This window comes from Capricornis sumatraensis, chromosome X (assembly GCF_032405125.1).
Source record: "Capricornis sumatraensis isolate serow.1 chromosome X, serow.2, whole genome shotgun sequence".
In the NCBI taxonomy this organism is placed as follows: Eukaryota; Metazoa; Chordata; class Mammalia; order Artiodactyla; family Bovidae; genus Capricornis; species Capricornis sumatraensis.
The window spans coordinates 26,738,223-26,760,426 of NC_091092.1; the positions used below are offsets into that span (position 1 = coordinate 26,738,223).

Genomic DNA, 22,204 nt, shown 5'->3' on the forward strand with positions numbered 1-22,204 from the left:
TCAGTTTTTTTAAATTTACCAAGCCTAGACTTATGGCCCAGGACGTGATCTATCCTGGAGAAGGTTCCGTGTGCCCTTGAGAAAAAGGTGAAATTCATTGTTTTGGGGTGAAATGTCCTATAGATATCAATTAGGTCTAACTGGTCTAGTGTATCATTTAAAGTTTGTGTTTCATTGTTAATTTTCTGTTTAGTCGATCTATCCATAGGTGTGAGTGGGGTATTAAAGTCTCCCACTATTATTGTGTTATTGTTAATTTCCCCTTTCATACTTGTTAGCATTTGTCTTACATATTGTAGTGCTCCTATGTTGGGTGCATATATATTTATAATTGTTATATCTTCTTCTTGGATTGATCCTTTTATCATTATGTAGTGTCCTTCTCTGTCTCTTTTCACAGCCTTTGTTTTAAAGTCTCGTTTATCTGATATGAGTATTGCTACTCCTGCTTCCTTTTGGTCTCTATTTGCATGAAATATCTTTTTCCAGCCCTTCACTTTCAGTCTGTATGTGTCCCTTGTTTTGAGGTGAGTCTCTTGTAGACAATATATACAGGGGTCTTGTTTTTGTATCCATTCAGCCAGTCTTTGTCTTTTGGTTGGGGCATTCAACCTATTTACGTTTAAGGTAATTGCTGATAAGTATGATCCCGTTGCCATTTACTTTATTGTTTTGGGGTCGAGTTTATATACCCTTTCTGTGTTTCCTGTCTAGAGAAGATCCTTTAGCATTTATTGGAGAGCTGGTTTGGTGGTGCTGAATTCTCTCAGCTTTTGCTTGTCTGTAAAGCTTTTGATTTCTCCTTCATGTTTGACTGAGATCCTTGCTGGGTACAGTAATCTGGGCTGTAGGTTATTTTCTTTCATCACTTTAAGTATGTCCTGCCATTCCCTCCTGGCCTGAAGAGTTTCTATTGAAAGACCAGCTTTTATCCTTATGAGAATCCCCTTGTTTGTTATTTGTTGTTTTTCCCTTGCTGCTTTTAATATTTGTTCTTTGTGTTTGATCTTTGTTAATTTGATTAACATGTGTCTTGGGGTGTTTTGCCTTGGGTTTATCCTGTTTGGAACTCTCTGGGTTTCTTGGACTTCAGTGATTAGTTCCTTCCCCATTTTAGGGACGTTTTCAACTATTATCTTCTCAAGTATTTTCTTATGGTCTTTCTTTTTGTCTTCTTCTTCTGGGACTCCTATGATTCGAATGTTGGGGCATTTAACATTGTCCCAGAGGTCTCTGAGATTGTCCTTATTTCTTTTAATTCGTTTTTCTTTTTTCCTCTGACTCATTTATTTCTACCATTCTATCTTCTACCTCAGTAATCCTATCTTCTGCCTCTATTATTCTACTATTTGTTCCCTCCAGAGTGTTTTTGATCTCATTTATTGCATTATTCATTATATATTGACTCTTTTTTTATTTCTTCTAGGTCCTTGTTAAACCTTTCTTGCATCTTCTCAATCCTTGTCTCCAGGCTATTTATCTGTGATTCCATTTTGTTTTCAATATTTTGGATCATTTTCACTATCATTTTTCAGAATTCTTTATCAGGTAGATTCCCTATCTCTTCCTCTTTTGTTTGGTTTGGTGGGCATTTATCCTGTTCCTTTACCTGCTGGGTATTCCTCTGTCTCTTCATCTTGTTTATATTGCTGTGTTTAGAGCCACCTTTCTGTTTTCTGGCAGTTTGTGGAGTTTGCTTTATTGTGGAGTTTCTTCACTGTGGGTGGAGTTATACAGGTGGCTTATCAAGGTTTCCTGGTTAGGGAAGCTTGTGTCGGTGTTCTAGTGGGTAGAGCTGGATTTCTTCTCTCTGGAGTGTACTGAAGTTTCTAGTAATGAGTTATGAGATGTCAGTGGGTTTGGAGTGACTTTGGGCAGCCTGTATATTGAAGCTCAGGGCTATGTTCCTGTCTTGCTGGAGAGTTTCGTGGTATGTCTTGCTCTGGAGCTTGTTGGCCCTTGGGTGGTGCTTGGTTTCAGTGTAGGTATGGAGGCGTTTGATGAGCTCCTATCAATTAATGTTCCCTGGAGTCCGGAGTTCTCTGGTGTTCTCAGGATTTGGGCTTAAGCCTTCTGCTTCTGGTTTTCAGTCTTATTTTTACAGTAGTCTCAAGACTTCTCTTTCTATACAGCACCATTGATAAAACATCTAGGTTAATGATGAAAAGTTTCTCCACAGTGAGGGATACCCAGAGAGGTTCACATAGTTACATGGAGAAGAGAAGAGGGAGGAGGGAGATAGAGGTGACCAGGATGAGATGAGGTGGAATCAAAAGAGGAGAGAGCAAGCTAGCCAGTAATCACTTCCTTATGTGCGCTCCACAGTCTGGACCACTCAGAGATGTTCACGGAGTTACAGAGAAGAGAAGAGGGAGGAAGGAGACAGAGGTGGCCAGGAGGATAAAGGGGGGAATCAAAAGGAGAGAGACAGATCCAGCCAGTAAGCAGTTCCCTAAGTGTTCTCCACAGCCCGGAACACACAGAGATTCACAGAGTTGGGTAAAGAAGAGAAGGGGGAGGGAGGATATAGAGGCAATCTGGTGGAGAAAAAGAAGAGTCCAAAGTGGGGGAGAGAACAGTCAAGCCAGTAATTTCGCTCCCAAGTAAAAATGGGTACTGAAGAATGGGTTCTTAAAGGTACAAAATTGATAATAAATACCAAAAAGCAAAGATTAAAAATCTAGAGTAGAGGTTGGATTTTCAAAAATACAATATTGAAGAAAAAGAAAAAAGTCACAAAATTATAAAATATATACATAAGAAGTTTGCTTTAAAAAATAGGGTCTCTCTTTTGTTTTGCAAAGTAATAGTAGCCTATAAAAATGAAAATTAAAGGGGTAATAGAGGACTTAAAAATATAAATTTTTTTTTAAAGTAAAGAACGATAGTAAAAATAGTAAAAATATATCTAGGACTTTCTCTGGTGGTGTTGTGGGCAGTGTGGGGTCAGTTCATTTTTGGATAGTTCCTTGATCTGGCGTGTATTTCTCAAGATCTATAGGCCCCTTCCTATGTAGTCGGTACTAACTACAGGGTTTTAATCTATTGCACCTGTCACTTCCAAGGAGGTTCCCTCTGTTTTAGCTTCTTCTGTTTGCTGGTCTCTTCAGTGTCTAATTTCCGCCCTGGCACAAAGGGGCGGTGGTGGACACTTTTTTAGGCTCACTTGTTCAGTCATGCTGTGGGGAGGGAAGGACGCTGCAAACAAATAACACTGGTGTGTGCTTGCAGTGTCTCGGCCACACTGGGTTTACCCCCACTCACAGCATGTGTGCTTTCCCTGTCTACACTGCTTAGGCTCTAGGTTGCTCTGCCAGGAACTGTCTGAGGCCAGCCCTGGTTTGTATGTACTTCCCAGGTCTAAGCTGCTCGGGTTCAGGTACTCGGGTAGTCCTCAGAGGCGCAGACTCGGTCGGGCCTGCGTTTTGTGCCCTTCCCAGGTCTGAGCAGCTCAGGTGACCAGGTGTTTGGTGAGCACGGTAGCTGTGACTTATTGCCTTCCCCGTCCCTGCCTCTTGGTTTTCTGGGTGTACAACTGGCACACCTTCTCAGGCGGATGTTGATCATCCAGTATCCCAAGAAGTCTTGGTTAGCAATGAAGCCTGCTTGCAGTTTAGTAGATAATGCCTCTCTGGGGCCACATTTGCCCCCTTCCGGCTCTGGGTACCCTCGTCTGCCTGTCACCAGAGGGGGATAGGCTGGTCTGCAGCCGGCTAGCTCTGCTCAGTCCTTTGTTCTGTGAGCAGGCCTGGCAGTGTCTCAGGTTAGGGCTTTTCACGTGGTAGTTATCCCACAGTCTGGTTTGCTATCCCAAGTTAGTTCCCTCAGATTGTCCTCGGGGCATTCAGGCCCAGTCCTTACTCTAAGCAATGTAGCCTGAGCCTCCCTGCCCAGCCCCCGCTTGCTTGTGGTGAATGCAGGTGTCTGCGCTGCTTCTCTGCTGGGGCAGTTACTGTTGGGCACCTAATCTTTGGGTTTTAATTATTTATTTATTTTTCCTCCCGATTACGTTGCCCCCTGTGGTTCCAAGGCTCGCCACAGACTCGGCAGTGAGAGTGTTTCCTGGTGTTTGGAAACTTCTCTCTTTTTTATGACTTCTTTCCTGGGACGGAGCTCCATCCCTACCTCTTTTGTCTCTCTTTTTATATTTTTTCCTTCCTCCTTTCGAAGACAATGGGCTGCTTTTCTGGGTGCCTGATGTCCTCTGCTGGCATTCAGAAGTTGTTTTGTGGAATTTTCTCAGTGTTCAAATGTTCTTTTGATGAATTTGTTGGGGAGAAAGTGGTCTCCCTGTCCTATTCCCCCGCCATCTTAGGACCACCCAGTCCACGCTTTTAACCAATCATATTATATAACATGTTTTAATAAAATGCTCACATCTTTATTTGAGTTTAACAGAGGAGAAAGAAACAGGTGGAACTGAAGGAATTTCAAAACTTTTGACAAAGCTATAAAATAATTTTTAATGATTATCAAATATAGCAAATTTTCCATATGTTCTTCCCATTCTCTCCCCATTCTTGAAGTTGTCCAGTATCTACATGTCCAATGCATAAGGTCATTATGTACTATATTTTCTCCCTTATAGCCCTTTTTAGTCTTAATTCTGTATGGTATGTATTGGATGTTAACTTCCAGTCTTTCTGTTGATGTCGTTCCATTAATTTTGGTTTTATGAAGCACCAGAAGTTTTCTCAGGATTCATGAGACCAACATTTCCTGAATTATTTACACATTGATGGAGTTTCCTTCATTAATAATTTAAAGTCATTTTAGCTAGATGTAAAATCCTTGGCTTACATGTTCTTGCCTTGGGTGTCTTAAATATGTCATCCATTTTCTTCTGGCATAAATGTTGTCAAAGTCTACTGACAGTTCTCTCTGTATTGAAACACTTGGTCTTTTTTGCCTGGTTATCAAAAGACCTTTTTCCTTCAAGTCTAATAATTTTATTAGCATATGTCTTGGTGTTAGTCATTCTGGGTTGATTTTCCAAGGTATATATTGTGCCTTTTCAGTATGTAGTTTCAAGTCATTTTTTAAAATTTCAGTAAAAATTTCTTTGCTTATAGACTTTGTTATTCTGTCCCCTTATTTTCTTTGCCTGTCTTCTATGTTTGTCACATCCTTTGATAACTTTCTTTTTTATTATTTTAATCTCATTTCTTTTTGATTTAAAAATAATCCTCCTCTTCATCTTCTGTTTCTCTTAAGGTATTATCTCTTGTGTTTATTTGCCCATGTTTCCTCTAGCTAGTCTTCATTTCTGAAATGATTATTTTCTTTTACTTCTAACTGTTTCTTGGGTTTTACCATATGCTTTCTGAGTTGCTCTTATTTTGAATTCTTATATTCTTTTATATCATGTACATTTTTCCATATCATATAACTTTTTCTTAATATCTTTTCACTAGTTTTAAAACATTAGATTATAATTTTCATCTATTTTTTGGTAGACATCTTTCTGGCCTGCTTTAATTCTATAACAATATTAATTCTGTTGCTTATTTTTACATGAAAGTAGTTTCCCTGGAGTTTTAGAAGGAGGCTTGATTTAGGATAGTTTTTTTTTTTTCTAATTTCACAGCTATAGAGTTCCATCTTCTATTATTTTTGCCAATTAATTATAGTAAATTCCTTTCTGAAATATGATTCTGCCTGTTCACCTCCTCTACTTGTATCTGGACTCTCTAGTTTATGTCTCCTGGCTCTATCTTAGCCAGTGTGGAGTCTGTTTCCATCAGTTTCTCTTCAGGGTAGACTTGGCCTGGGAAGAGAGGTTTGGGTGGTTTTGAGAGCTCAAAGGGCCCAGGTGGCTCCCAGGCTGTCCCATGGTCTCCTTGCATTTGGTCACTCTTGGACAATGCAGACTCCTACCAGACTCACTCACTTCATACATCAGCTTGCTGACATTTCAGTGAGTTGTCTTAGAGTCCTCACATCTACCAGAGGCCCTGATGATTCTGTCTCTAGACTCTCCTGTAACTAATACCATCCTGCTCTTCTAGCATCTCTAATTTGGCTACCCAGTCATATTTCAGGGTTCATTGGAGCATCACTTTGATCTGGTCTTGTTGCAGACTATGTCTGTGGATTTTGGCTTTGCCTTCCTACTTAGCCTGCAGACTCACGTTTCCTGCTTGTGCTTTTTATTGTGGCATTTGGGAAAATAGAAGAACTGTGCTGCCTTGAAATATATACATTACCATGTGTAAAACAGATAGCTAGTGGAAAGTTGCTAGATAACACAGGAAGCTCAGCCTGGTGCTCTGTGAGGACCTAGAGGGTGGAAGGGTGGGCAGGATGGAAGGGTGGGGTGGGAGGAGAGAGACTCAAGAGAGAGGGGATATCTGTATACTTATAGTTGATTCATGCTGTCATAACAGCAAAAACCAGCACAATATTGTAAAGCAATTATCATTCAATTAAAAAAAAAATTATGCTGCCATCCACGACCTTCCTCATAGGATTTCTCTGTAAACTACAGACCATGGGCCAACTCCTGTCTGCCAGTTGTTTGCATACAGGCTGCAAGCTGCAAATGTTGTGTATACTTTAAAGTAGTTGAAAAAATCTAAAGAAGAAAATTATATGAAATTCAAATTTGAGTGTCCATAAAGGTCAGTTGGAACACAGCCGTGCCTATTCATCTGTATATTGTCTATGGCTGCTTTCATGCTACAGCAGCAAAGTGTCAGTATCATGATGCACTTGATCAGTTCCCTATTATTGGCCATTTAGATTAATCTAAATTTTATTATTATAGGTATCATTTCACAGCTAATATTAGCATATATATTTCATTACTTTCTTGGGATAAATTGTTACAGTTAAGATTGCCAGATGAAAGGAGATTATATTCATTTTAAACTCTTGAATTGCCATTGACGAATTGTCATCCAGAAGGGATATACAAGTTAAATATCTATTAATATTAAGGATACTGGTTAAATAAATTATAGTGCAGTCATACAATGAAATATTATACAGAGGTTCAAGAAAATGAGGTAGGTCTATTTTACTGATATATAAAAATATATAATCTATGCTGTCTCATTAAACACTCTGGTTCAATATCTAGGGTATGATTCCTCCATATTAAGGAAATGGTGGCATTAGAATACACATACTTAAATTTTTCACAAGAGGCATTGATTACAGCTAGGTTGTACTGACTTACATAGCAACCAGTAGTTTGACTCACTGATTGTTTGGCCATGCTTTTGCCCACAGGAATGTATGTAATTAAAAAAAAAAATTCTTCCCAATGTGATAGATGAGGAAAGGGCATCCTGTTTTAAATTTACAAATCAAATTTTATATTTTTCACATGTTCATTGACTTGAATTAATTCTTCTGTGAAATTCTTGATCATTGCTTGTTTTTGCCTGGCAATATGCTTTTCCCTGATGGTTTGTAAAGCTGTTAATATATCAATTAGTAATCCTTTGGTTTGTCATTACTGTTTGCCTTTGTATTGTATTTAGGGTGATTAGTGATGTACAAAAGGTTTTTCTTTTTGCAGTCAAATCTTCCTTTATTATTTTTTTAATTTATTTGTTTAGTTGAAGGATAATTGCTTTACAAAACTTTGTTGTTTTCTGTCAAAGCTCAACATGAATCAGCCATAGGTATACATATATCCTCTCCCTTTTGAAACTCCCTCGCATCTCCTGCCTCATCCCATCCCTCTAGATTGATACACAGCCCCTGTTTGAATTTCCTGAGCCATACAGAAAATTCCCATTGGTTATCTATTTTACATATGTAAGTTTCCATGTTACTCTTTCCCTCCTCTCCTCTCCCCATGTCCATAAGTCTATTCTCTGTTTCTCCATTGCTGTCCTATAAATAAATTCTTCAGTACCATTTTTCTAGATTCTGTATATATGCCTTAGAATATGATATTTATTTTTCTCTTTCTGACTCACTTCACTCTGTATAATAGGTACTAGGTTCATCCACCACATCGGAACTGACTCAAATGTGTTCCTTTTTATGGCTGACTAACTTTATGTACCACAACTTCTTTTTCCATTCATCTGTCGATGCTTCCATGTTGTAAATAGTGCTGCAATGAACAATGGGATACATGTGTCTTTTTCAATTTTGTTTTCCTCAGGGTATATGCCTAGGAGTGGGACTACTGGGTCATATGATGGTTTTATTCCTACTTTTTAAAGGAATTGCCATACTGTCTTGCATAGTGGCTGTATCAATTTACATTCCTACCAACAGTGCAAGAGCGTTCCCTTTTCTCCACACACTCTCCAGCATTTATTATTTGTAGACTTTTTGATGGTGGCCATTCTGACTAGTGTGAGGTGATATCTTGCTGTAGTTTTGATTTGCATTTCTCTAATAATGAGCAATGTTGAGTGTCTTTTCATGTGTTTGTTAACCTCTGTATCTCTTCTTCGGAGAAATGTCTGTTTAGGTCTTTTCCCTGCTGTTTGATTGGGTTGTTTGTTTTTCTGGCATTGAGTTGTATGAGCTACTTGTATATTTTAGAAATTAATCCTTTGTCAGTTGTTTCATTTGCTATTATTTTCTCCCATTCTGAATGTTGTCTTTTTACCTTGCTTATAGTTACTTATAGTTTCCTTTGCTGTGCGAAAGCTTTTACGTTTAATCAGGTCCCACTTGTTTACTTTTGTTTTTATTTCCGTTACTCTAGGAGGTGGGTCATAGAGGATCTTGCTTTGATTTATGTCATTGAGTGTTCTGCCTATATTTTCCTCTAAGAGTTTTATAGTTTCTGGTCTTACATTTAGCTCTTTAATCCATTTTGAGTTTATCTTTGTGTGTGGTGTTAGGAAGTGTTCTAATTTCATTCTTTTACATGTAGCTGTCCAGATTTCCCAGGACCATTTATTTAAGAGGCTCTCTTTGCCCTATTGTATATTCTTGCCTCCTTTGTCAAAAATAAGGTAGCCATAGGTGCATGGGTTTATTTTTGGGCTTTCTATCTTGTTCCATTGGTCTATATTTCTGTATTTGTGCCAGTACCATACTGTCTTGATGACTGTAGCTTTGTAGTATAATCTGAAGTTGGAATCCAGCTCCATTCCTCTTTCTCAAGACTGCTTTGGATATTTGGGGTCTTTTGTGTTTCCATAAGAATTGTGAAATTTTTTGTTCTAGTTCTGTGAAAAATGTCATTGGTAACTTGATAGGGATCGCATTGAATTTGTAGATTGCATTTGGTAGTATAGTCATTTTCACAATATTGATTCTTCCTACCCAGGAACATGGATTATGTTTTTGTCATCTCTGTCTGTTTTTGTCATCTCCATCTGTTTTTTTCATCTTTAATATCTTTCATTATTGTCATATATATATTTTTGTATACAATTCTTTTGTCTCCTTAGGTAAGTTTATTCCTAAATATTTAATTCTTTTTGTTGCAATGGTGAATGGGATTGATTCCTTAATTTCTCTTTCGGATTATTCATTGTTAGTATACAGAAATGCAAGTGATTTCTGTGTATTGATTTTGTATCCTGAAACTTCGCAAAATTCACTGATTAGCTCTTGTAATTTCCTGGTACTATCTTTAGGGTTCTATGTACAGTATCATGTCAACTGCAAACAATGAGAACTTTACTGCTTTCATGATCTGGATTCCTTTTATTTCTTTTTCTTCTCTAATTGCTATAGCTAGGACTTCCAGAACTATGTTGAATAATAATGGTGAAAGTGGACACTCTTGTCTTGTTCCTGATCATAGGGGGAATGCTTTCAGTTTTCCACCATTGAGAATAATGTTTGCTGTAGGCTTATCATATATGGCCTTTACTCTGTTGAGGTAGGTTCCCTCTAGGCCCATTTTTTGAAGAGTTTTGATCACAAATGGGTGCTGAATTTTGTCAAAGGCTTTTTCTGCGTCTATTGAGATGATCATATGGTTTTTATCTTTCAGTTTGTTAATATGGTGTATCACATTGATTTGCAAATATTGAAGAATCCTTGAGTTCCTGGAATAAACCCAACTTGATCATGGTGTATGAGCTTTTTGATGTGTTGCTGAATTCTGTTTGCTAAAATTTTGTTGAGAATTTTTGCATCTATGTTCATCAGTGTTATTGGCCTGGAGTTTCGGTTTTTGGTGTTGTCTGTCTGGTTTTGGTATCAGGGTGATGGTGGCCTCATAGAATGAGTTTGGAAGTGTTACTTCCTCTGCAAATTTTTGAAAGAGTTTTAAAAGGATAGGCATTAGCTCTTCTCTAAATGTTTGATAGAGTTCTCCTGTGAAGCCATCAGGTCTTGGGCTTTTGTTTTTGGGGAGATTTTTTTATCACACTTTCTATTTCAGTGCTTATAATTGGGTTGTTCATAATTTCTATTTCTTCCTGGTTTAGTATTGGAAGATTGAACTTTTCTAAGAATCGGTTCATTTCTTCCAGGCTATCCATTTTATTGCCATATAGTTGTTCATAATAGTCTCATAATTCTTTGTATTTCTGCATTGTTTGTTGTAACCTCTCCTTTTTCGTTTCTAATTTTGTTGATTTGATGCTTTTCTCTTTTTTTCTTTTTCTTTTCTTTTATTCTTGATGAGTCTGGCTAAAGGCTTGTTAATTTTATCTTCTTAAAGAACCAACTTTTCATTTTATTAATCTTTACTATTGTTTCTTTCATTTCTTTTTCATTTCTTTCCGCTCATATCTTTATGATTTCTTTCCTTCTGCTAATTTTGGTTGTTTTTGTTCTTCTTTTTCTAGTTGTTTTAGGTGTAAAGTTAGGTTGTCTATTCGATGTTTCTTCTGTTTCTTGAGGTAGCATTGTATTGCTATAAACTTCCCTCTTAGAACTGCTTTTGCCACATCCCATAGGTTTTGAGTTGTGTTTTCATTGTCATTTGTTTCTAGAAATTTTTTGATTTCCCTTTTGATTTCTTCAGTAACCTGTTGGTTATTTAGAAACATGTTGTTTAATCTCCATGTGTTTGTGTTTCTTACAGTTTCTTTCTTGTAAAAAAACTTCATCTCATCTCATAGCGTTGTGGTCAGAAAAGAAGCTTGATACAATTTCAATTTTCTTAAATTTACTGAGGTTTCATTTGTGACCCAAGACGTGGTCTATCCTGGAGAATGTTCTATGTGCACTTGAGAAGAAGCTGTACTCTTCTGTATTTGGCTGGAATGTCCTGAAGATATCAATGAGATCCATCTCATCTAATGAATCATTTAAGACTTGTGTTTCTTTATTAATTTTCTGTTTTGATGATCTGTCCATTGGTGTGAATGGGGTGTTAAAGTCTCCTACTTATTGTGTTACTGTCAATTTCTCCTTTTATGTCTGTTAGTGTTTGTCTTATGTACTGAGGTGCACCTATGTTGGGTGCATAGATATTTACAATTGTTATGTCTTCCTCTTGGATTGATCCCTTGATCATTATGTAGTGTCCTTCTTTATTTGTAAGTCTACTTTGTCTGATATGAGGATTGCTACCCCAGCTTTCTTTTGCTTTCCATTTGCATGGAATATATTTTTACATCCTCTCACTTTCAGTCTATATGTGTCTTTAGGTCTGAAGTGGGTTTCTTGTAGACAGTATATACATGGATCTTGTTTTTGTATCCATTCAGCCAGTCTGTGTCTTTTGGTTGGAGCATTTAATCTGTTCCCACTTAAAGTAATTATTGATATGTATGTTCCCTAATGCCATTGCCTTAATTGTTTGGGGTTTGTTTTTGTAGATCTTTTTCTTCTCTTGTATTTCCTGACTATGTAAGTCCCTTTAACATTTCTTGTAAAGCTGGTTTGGTGGTACTGAATTCTCTTAACTTTCGCTTGTTTGAAAAGTTTTTGATTTCTCCATCAGTTTTGAAAGAGACCCTTGCCAGGTACAGTAATCTCGGTTGTAGATTTTTCCGTTTCAGTACTTTAAATATATCCTGTCATTCCCTTCTGGCCTGCAGAGTTTCTGCTGAAAGATCAGCTATTAAATGTATGGGGTTTCCCTTGTGTGTTACTTGTTGCTTTTCCCTTGCTGCCTTTAATATTCTTTCTTTGTGTTCAATCTTTGTGAGTTTGATTAGTATATGTCTTGGCATGTTTCTCCTTGGGTTTATCTTGTATGGGTCTCTTTATGCCTCTTGGACTTGATTGACTATTTCCTTTTTCATGTTGAGGAAATTTTCAACTATAATCTCTTCAAAACTGTTCTCATACCCTTTCTTTTTCTCTTCTTCTGGGACCCCTATAATTTGAATGTTGGTGCATTTGATATTGTCCCAGAGGACTCTGAGACTATCTTCAATTCTTGTTACTTTATTCTGCTCTTCAGCAGTTATTTCCACCACTTTATCTTCCAGATCACTGATTCATTTTTCTGCTTCAGATATTCTGCTATTGATTCCTTCTGGAGTATTTTTAATTTCAGTAATTGTGTTGTTTGTCTCTGTACATTTATTGTTTAATTCTTCTAGGTCTTTGTTAATTGATTCTTGCATTTTCTCCATTTTGTTTTCAAGGTTTTTGATCATCTTTACTATAATTATTCTGAATTCTTTAGGTGGTTTGCCTATTTCCTCTTAATTTATTTGGACTTCTGTGTTTCTTTTTTGTTCCTTCATTTGTGTAGTATTTCTCTGCCTTTTCATTATTTTTTTTTTTGTAAGTTATTGTGTTTAAAGTTTCCTTTTCCCAGGCTTTGGCATTGAATTCTTTCTTCCTTTTGGTTTCTGCCCTCCTAAGTTTGGTCCAGTGGTTTGTGTGAGCTTCGTATAAGGTGAGTTTTGTGCTGAGTTTTTGTTTGTTTTTTTCCTCTGATGGGCAAGGCTGAGTGAAGTGGTAATCCTGTCTGCTGATGATTGGGTTTGTATTTTTGTTTTGCTTGTTATTTAGATGAGGCGTCTTTCACAGGGTGCTACTGGTGGTTGGGTAATGCCAGGTCTTGAATTCAAGTGGTTTCCTTTGTGTGAGTTCTCACTATCTGATACTGCCTAGGGTTAGTTCTCTGGTAATCTAGGGTCTTGGAGTCAGTGCTCCCAAAGGCTCAGGGCTTGATCTCTGGTCAGGAGTGAAGATTCCACAAGTGGTTTGTTATAGCATTAAGTGAGATTAAAACAAATATCCAAAAACAGGAAACCAAAAATGAACCCCAGACAAATGGCAGTTACAAAATCAGGCAAATAATACTTAAAATAATGGAATATACACATATACATATACACGCATGAGCAAAATCAAAATAAGTCCAACAAAAATAAAATACAGTAGATTGACCCAGAGAACAATGGAAATCAAAAGTTATATTTACCAGTTAAGAAAAAAACTAACTGAAGCACAAACTGGAAAACAAAACTAATTCAAGGTGCCAAGTGGGGAATAAAGCAATGAAAACAAAGCTAACAAATATGTTGAGAGGAAAGGAAAGAAAGAAAAGAAAGAAAGAATAAATATGCAAAGTTAAATAGAGGTAGATGAAGAAGATTCATATACATTAAAGATTAATTGCAAGGGGAAAAGAACAGTAGGAAAGGCAAACAAAAGAGTAAATGTAGAAAAATAATAATAGGTTAAAAAAATTAAAATTAAAAAAATATAAAAAGGAAAACTCCACAGAATTGCAAAAGCCCAACGTACAGGCAGAGGTTTATAACAACAATAAAAAAATGTGACTGAGGAAAAAAAAAGAAAAAACTCAAAAGCTTAATTAGATTTCATAGTGCCAATAAAATCTGCAGCTACAACCGAGGGTGGAAAAAAGGGGGGAAAAAAAAGAAAAAGTCCAAAAGAATCAATAGAACAAGTCAAAACCTAAGAATAATAAATGTTTTTCTTGGGTCACTGCTGTCAGAGTCCTTTCCCTCTCTGGGAGTCAAAGTCCACCTCACCTCCCTAGGATGCCGTCCAACACTGTGCTGATCTCTGGACCTGCTGTGGGGGCAGCTCATATTCCAATCTGATCCAACTCCTATGTGTTCTTGCCTTCAATGTCCTCAGCTATCAGAACTAGTGCATTTTCTTTTGTGGGAGCTCTCATGACCTTTTATATATTCTATAGACAGAGTCTGCCTAGTGGACTGTGTGGATTTAATCTGCAGCTTGTACAGCTGGTGGGAAGGTTTTGGGTCTTCTTCCTTAGCCACACTGCCCCTGGGTTTCAATTGTGGTTTTATTTCTACCTCTGCATGTGGGTCTTCCATTGGGGTTTGCTCCTGAGGCTGCCCTGGAGGATTTGGGTTTGCTCCTGTGAGGGCCAGGTGTGGAGGTGGTGCACCTGCTTGGGTTGCAGGGGTTCTGGCAATACCAGGTACTCAGGGAAGTTGGCAGCTTGGGCAGCAGGAAATATAGTGCTCTAGAAGGGTATAGCAACCACTATTGGCCAATCCGCTCCAGCATTCTTGCCTGGAGAACCCCTCTGCCTGACAGAGAAGCCTGGCAGGCCACAGTCTATAGGGTTGCAAAGACTCAGACACTACTGAAGTGACCCTGCATGCACAGATGGAAGAATTTTTTTGCCTGTGGCATCTCTGCCCCAGTGAGAGTTGAGCATGAAGGTGGTACAGCTGCTTGGCCTGCGGGGACCCTGATGGCACCAAATATGCAGGGACACGGACTGCCTCTGCCACAGAAGTTATGGCCCTATCAGCGTCTTTTTTCAAGCCCCTTTTAGCTGGTGATCAGAAGGCCTCTTTGGCCAGTCTTTCTCCATAACTCCGCCCGTTCAGGCACTTAGTGGGCTCCCTTGCCTGGGGTTCTTCTGTTGTTCGGTGTGTCAGGTACATAGAGGGGCCCATGGCTGGGGTCTTATTCTGTAGATCAGTGCATCAGGCACTTAAAATCACCCTGGGTGGGGTCCTGCTCTGTAGTTCAGTACAGTCAGGGGTTTGATGGGCCAGCCTCTCTATTGTTCAGCTCCGGATGCTGGTATGTGGGGAGAGAGAGGCTATGGTGATGGCTCCACCCCCTATGCGTGACTCAGCAGTATCGCCTTGCTTCCATGGCTGCCTGGCTTTCCTCCACAGGCATTTCCCACCACAATCTCCTCCCTCACGTCCCCTCAGTTGGTCTCGCCCCAGTCAACAGAAGCCCTCACCCTGGAATTGCTCCACAATTCCTAAACTTCAGCTCCCAGCCACTGTACCTTCTAGGAGACCTGCTTCCCGGTCCGGGGTATGTATGGCTGCAGCAAGGACTGTCTTATTCTCATTCCATTTAGGCTGCCACAGATCAGCTGTTTCACTCTCAGCCTTGAATGTTTCTCCTCTGACTCAGATGATTGCCCTGATGTGGGGACTGGACCCCTGCTTCAGTTCCAGCGACCACTGAAGGCAGGTCTAGTCCTGGTAACACTCCTGCTTTTTCCCCAAGTTCCTTCGTCCTATCGAGTTTTACATGGTTCTATATATTCTTTTCCTCTGGTCAGGTACTCCTGTCTGCTCTCAGCTGGTGTTCTGCATGCACTTCTGTGTCTGATGATGTATTCCTCATGTATCCATGGAAAGAATTGTACTCCATGTCCACCTACTCCTCCACCATCTTATTCTTCCTCTTCCTTTATTTTTTATGTGTAGAAAGCTCTTTCCTACTACAGATTTATATAATTGCTCCTTAATACAGTTTTCCAGGACTTACTTGATTTTTGTTTTTCACATACAGGTCTTTAATCCATAGAGGGTTTATCCATATAGGCTGTGAGGTAGGGTTTAACTTTATTTTCCAAATGTTTAGCCAGTTGTCTTAGTGTCATTTATTAGATAAACCATTACTTTAAGGTTGTATAATGTTTTTAGATTTTTTATCAGATATCTGTGCATTTTTTTAAAATTTAGGTGTGTTAAGATTTACATACCATACATTTTACTTTTAAGTGTACAGTTAGAAGAGTTTTAGCGAATGTATGCAATTTTGTAGCCACCACTCCAATCAAGATGTAGAAAACTTCCATCATCCCTCCAAGTTCCCTCATACTCTTTTACAGTACACCCCCTTCCCTGATCCTGTACCCTTGCAACCTCTGATCTGTTTTCTATCTGTAAGAGTTTGCCTTTTCCTGAATATTATATAAATGGAATCATGATTAAAGTGAATGGTGAAAGTGTTAGTCACTCAGTTGTGTCTTACTGTTTGTGGCTGCATAGAATGTAGCCTGCCAGGCTCCTTTGTCCGTGGGTTTTCCAGGCAAGAAAACTGGAGAGGGTTGCCATTTCCTTCTCCAGGGGATCTTCCCAACCCAGGAATCAAACCTAGGTCTCCTGCATTGGCAGGCAGATTCTTTACCATTTGAGCCACTAGGGAAGCCCAAAATAATCATGCAACCCACAGATTTTTGAGTCTGGCTTCTTTCACTTAGCATGATGTTGCTGTGTTGTTGTGTGCCATTGCTTTTATTTTTATTTAACCATTTACGTGTTCAAGAACATCATGACTATTCCTGACTTTTGGCTTTTATGAATAAAGCTCCTATAAACATTCATGTAGAGGTCTTTGTGTGGACATATTTTCATTTCTCTTCGGTCAGTACCTGGGAGTGAGATTTCTGGGTCATTCAGTAAGTGGATATTTTGTTTTATAAGAAACTGTCAGACTGTTTTCCATAGTGATTGTGCTATTTTACATTGCCACCAGCAATATAGAAGAAGTCCAGGTACTCTGCATCCTCATCAGCACTCGGAATTGTCAGTATTTTTTATTGTAGCATTTCTACTAGGAGTATCACGGTTAAATATTTAGAATAATTTGGAAATTTTAAGCAGTGTTTCCCAACTCATCCCTCTATATGTGCTCTAAGACTGGATGCTCCTGACTTACTGGGTCCATCTCTAGTTGCATTTGTTTTTAGTTTTTCTTCTTTCCATTTACTTCTCTAGTCTTACAGAACCAGAAAACAGCAGAGCAGAAAGGAGCTTAGAAATAATCTAACGCAGGGATTGACAAACTTTTTCTGTAAAGAACAAGATAGTAAATATTTTTGGTTTCACAAGCCATTGGGTCTATTACAGCAAGTCAGCTCTGCTGTTATAGCGTGAAAACAGCCATAGGTGATACAGAAACAAATGGATGTGACTGTGTTCTAATAAAACTTCATTTACAAAAACAAGCAGCCTGCTAGATTTGGCCCTTAGAACATAGTTTGCTGTCCCCTGGTTTAGTCTAACAACTGTGTTTTACAGATGAGGGGACTGAGCTCACATTTCATCCTTTCCTCTGACCTGAAAGGAAGGAAGGCAAGGACTACGATATTGGCTTTCACCATAAGAGACACACTTAACTTGAGTTCAAGATGTGCTTATTTTGTATGCACAATTCCCTGTTCTTGCATGAAGTTGTTAATGCAAGGTCTTTCAAAACTTTTAACTGCACTGTCTTCTAGGATATTTTGTACATTGCCATAAACCCTGATGCCTTTCTGAGCCTCTGACAGCTCTAAAGCAATGGTCACATTTGAGCAGTAAAAAAATAAAGATAGAAACAGTTGAAGTAAGAAAAACATGTCACTGTTTCATTCTTCTACAAAAGACTTTGTTTCCAGTTTTGGAGATGTATGTCTGCATAAGTTTACCTTTTGAGATAGCTATTAAACATCATATAACAATCCCATGCTTTTTTTCTTGATCAATTCTTTTAATTGTCCAAACAGATGACGATTCTTGGGTCAAAACAAACAAACAAACAAAAAACAAAAACAAACAGGAAAACATACACTCCATGCACACAAACCTAAAAATAAGCAGTTACTGCAGGTACTCAGGAAAAGAACACTGTTTAGAAAAGTCATCATGTGTTTTTTTCTTTCCCTTCCAGCACTGGAAGAAGTATGACATCTATGAGAAGCAAACCAAAGAAGAAACTGACTCTGTAGTGCTGATAGAAAGCCTGAAGAGAGCCTCTCAGTGATGGAGATAATTTATTTTAACTTTCAATGTGACCTTGTGAAGATTCATACTGTTCTCCATTTATTATCTGGGAACTTGTTAAAGGGAAACTGAAACTACTGGACCATTTCAAAACAGGCAGCTCATAAGAGCCACAGGTTTTTCTGTTGAGTCATGCACCGAAAAACTAAAAATAATAGGCCCTTTGGAGAAAAGAACAGAGTCATTCTTGCTGAATTATAAAAGCAGACATCTTTTGCGAAGGCTTCACACTAGGGGGCAAAAGCTAGAAAGCGATGATGGCAGTTGAGTTAATCTTATCAAGAGTTGTGACAACTTCCTGAGGGATCTATGCCTGCTTTGAATTCTTTTTCTCAGATAATACCAACACATATTATTTGTAGGAGAACTCATTTTGGGTGCAAATGCTGAAGTCAAACTTGAGTCATAGAGAACATCAAACAAAACAGAATTGATAGAATCTGTTATCTATTGTTTGGGATCCCATTGAGTTGGGGCTACGGCTATTAAAACTCTTTAATATTTAATAGTCTGGAATCTTCATCCCCTCCAGCAGCATTTTCCTCTGCTTTGAAAGGCCCAGGCATCCATGTCAGCCAGCTGTGACTACAGAAAAAGCAGAGGCAGCTTCTTTACTGAGAACTTTTGAGGCCATTGCAGGCTTTTAATGGCAGTGGAGGCAGAACAACTTATGGATATTAGAGTTTGAAGGACCCAGTCTCTAATGATGAATTTCTTCTTCACCACTGCTATTCAGATCAAGTATTTAGCACACGTCCAGATTGTATTGTGCCTCCAGCTGTGAAGTGCTGACTCCCTCAAAGAATTCACAGTCCAGTTGGGGCTCAGTCAGTTTTTTCTCCCCACCAGTCATTTTCCAGACGTTTCAGCTCCCCACTCCCACCCCAATTTCCCCTTTTGCATTCTCCTTCATCTCCCTCTGTGTATTCTTTCACCTCTCATTAGCAATTAGAATATAAATCTGCTCACAGCACCTAGAGGAGCAGGGAGTAATTTGCATCTCAGGAAAAGTATGAGTAGATTGAGAAACAATGACTTATTCTCTCATATTTTGTAACTTCTATGTGAGTCTGCATTTATTTGAAGGTTTTCAGCATTTACTGTTTATGCATTTTCTACACAGAAAAGAAGTATTCTCTTCACTTAGAACTTTGATATTTGCTTGAGAAAAAAAGAATACTTATATCTTTCTCTTTTCCCTTACTCGCCCGAATGGTTATTAGCAGGCTTTGTTTCTAATACTGATAGCCAGCCATCCCAGGCTCCAACGTTAGTCCTTTGTGGTTTTTTTTTGTTTGTTTGTTTTCTGCCTATGTTAGGGCTCCATCCTCACCCATCCCCACAACATATTCATATGTGTATATATATATATTCCCTCTATTTCTGCTTCCTCTATATTAAGAGTATGGAAATGAGAAGCTCCCCTCCTCACATAGACTCAGATTACTGGTAGGAACTTGAGAACTCCATGTCACAAGTTCTTCAAACATTCATTCATTCGTATTAATAAGATAGTGCTAGTTCCAATTCCTGCTCTTAGGGGGAAGGGAGATAAGACATCCCTACTCTTTACAGGTTTGGGCAAAAGTGGCAATGTCCTTGCACCACAGTGGAGGAGAAAATTGGGGATCATGGCAATGGCAGATGTCAAGATGTTTCCTCCCTGCACTTCTATATTTGAGGTCAGGTTGAGGCTGGAAGACAGGCATGGATGTTCCATTCTGCCCTACTGTTCTCTAGAAAGAAAATTTGGTTTTCCTGTGTAGGGAGGAGATTATTATTTCCTAGCCAGATCTTATACTTCCAGAAAACACAACACCTAAATGCCTCACCCAAAGCCATTTTTCCTGTCATCCTACTTGGATAGCAGTGGTGGGGAATGCTCTAATATTCTGATGATCTAAGAACTACTGGACCCAGACAGTCCTGCAGCCTGAGAGTGGGAAAATTGTGTTTTGTTGCCATCTTGCTCTTTTAGTAGCAAAATAGTTGGGGGAAAAAATGGGGTGGTGAATTATGGAAATGCCTATGGCTGTTTTATAATTCCTGAGAAGTGATCCCCAGGTCTTGAGACCAATTGCCTAATTGAGAGCATCAGCTTAATTCCCACTACCTATAGGAAACTAGTAGGTTTATGTACTATTTGATGTCTAACCTATATGTTTTTTTTTTCTCCACATAGCTAAGTAAACCCACTGTAAGAATGGTCATTCTTATTCTTTCATTCAGATAAGTCTTTTCCTCATCTGGCACAGAAGGGATACATGAAACTATGTTAACATTTTTGGTAATGCCTTCAACTGGGGATCATTTTAACTTCTTGCAGAAAAGCTTAAGTAAAATAAATATTGTTTTTTTGTATGTCACCCAAATGTTTTCCTTTTGTCTTATTTCGAAGAAAGTGTTATGAGGAGTAGGTGGCAGAAAAAATTGGAGTTAAAAGAATGTAAGTTGGGAAAAAATTCCAAGAGTGCTAATTTATCTTACGACCATTTATCATGAGCTTCTCTGCTGTTCTTGGCATGCCTGGGTTTTCTGATAAAGGTGTGCATGTAGTTTAATATTAGCACAGCCTTTGCAAACAGTACCTGAAGGGACATAAGTGTTTGATAAATCATGGTTCTAACAAGGGAAATGGGGAACTAGTCCTTTCTGATTTTAAGCTTCCAATAGAGTGCAGTGTGGTAGCTCAGCTAGTAAAGAATCTGCCTGCAATGCAGGAGACCCTGGTTCGATTCCTGTGTCAGGAAGTTCCCCTGGAGAATGGATAGGCTACCCACTCCGGTATTCTTAGGCCTCCCTGGTGGCTCAAACGTTAAAGAATCTGCCTGCAATGTGGGAGACCTGGGTTCGATTCCTGGGTTGGGAAGATACCCTGGAGGAAGGCATGGCAACCCACTCTAGTATTCTTGCCTGGAGAATCCCCATGGACAAGGGAGCCTGGCAGGTTATAGTCCATAGATAGGGTCACAAAGCATCAGACATGACTGACTAAGCACAGCACAGAGTGTAGTGTACCTCAGGAGACTGTCATGGTATATACATGATGAGGGACCTCTAGTTATGAATGAATCACATAAGCAAGTTATATTTGAGACTAAGAAAATCCATTTACAAAAGTTTCCCTTTTAAGAGGTAGTAATATATTTCCATGTTTTCTGTAACTACAGCAAAATGGTTTGGATGTCATGGAGAGTTTCTCATTTGTATTATGTTCCAGGAGTAGGTCTTTAACCTGACATTTGTCACTTACCCTGCAACTTTCCAGGATCCAAGCCCTAGGGTATGGATAGGAGGTGCTGGTCTGGGTCAGGTTACTTCTGTAATTATTTAAAATGATGCAGGAAGATTCTGGAAATCCATCTCCAGGTAAGTATAGTTTTGATTAAGAAACTGCCTTTTGATTCTCAACACATCAACACTATTAGGACAGAAAACATTTAACTGGGGACCCTTGAGATTATATATCTGTGTGAGAGCTATAGAAAACAAATTCTTGTAGCTACAAATATGTTCACCTCATCTCAGGGGCAGAGGAGCCAGAACAATCTAAGCCCATTTGCTTTCCAGGATAATTTACTATTTTGTCATTTCCATGCAGTCCTGCTCTTTTACAAGCACAACTTTGTGCTCACATGAGTAGTGTTTCATGCTACAAGAATATTAATAGTTTTAGAAGAAAGTAATACTTTGGCCACCTGATGCAAAGAGCCAGGTCATTGGAAAAGACCCTAATGCTGGGAAAGACTGAAGGCAAAAGGAGAAAGGGGTGGCAGAGGGTGAGATGGTTAGACAGCAACACCAACTCGATGAACACAAATTTGAGCAAACTCCAGGAGACAGTGAAGAACAGGGGAGCCTGGTGTGCTGCAGTCCATGGGGTCACAAAGAGTTGGATATGACTTAGCAACTGAACAACAACAACAAAACACTTATTTCAGAGACTCTATTTTCTTGTAAACCCTAATAACTAGATCAAGCAGTAACATTTTTTGTAAATACTGTAGCAAAATCTTGGCATGCTTCTACTTCAAGTGAGGGAGGAGTTTTGCTGACATTTGGATGTACTTTTATATCAATCCCCAACATGATTTCTTCCTGAAGGTTATTTGGCATTTAGCTGTCTTTTCTAGGTCACACTTGGTTTGCCATTAGCAACAGGAAAATATTTCACTGCTAGTTTTCAACATCTATTAGGTAGACCATTATATAAAAAGAAAAAATTAATAGTTACCCAGTAGCTACTGTCTGCCAAGTTACATGTGCTATTTCACTAAATCCCCATATGAGTCTTAGGAGATAAATTGTGCTATTATCTTCATGTTACAGATGAA

General features: G+C 38.7%; 1 protein-coding gene across 1 annotated transcript in view; it reads left to right on the plus strand.

Moving 5' to 3' along the window:
- Window positions 1-20,225, plus strand: part of IL13RA1 (interleukin 13 receptor subunit alpha 1) — a 75,949-nt gene extending 55,724 nt beyond the window's left edge. Inside the window, exon 11 of the mRNA XM_068962014.1 lies at window positions 17,758-20,225. Within this exon, the coding sequence (XP_068818115.1) occupies window positions 17,758-17,850 (93 nt within the window). The 3' untranslated portion in view covers window positions 17,851-20,225. The remainder of the gene's footprint in view (window positions 1-17,757) is intronic.
- Window positions 20,226-22,204: the final 1,979 nt, after the last annotated feature.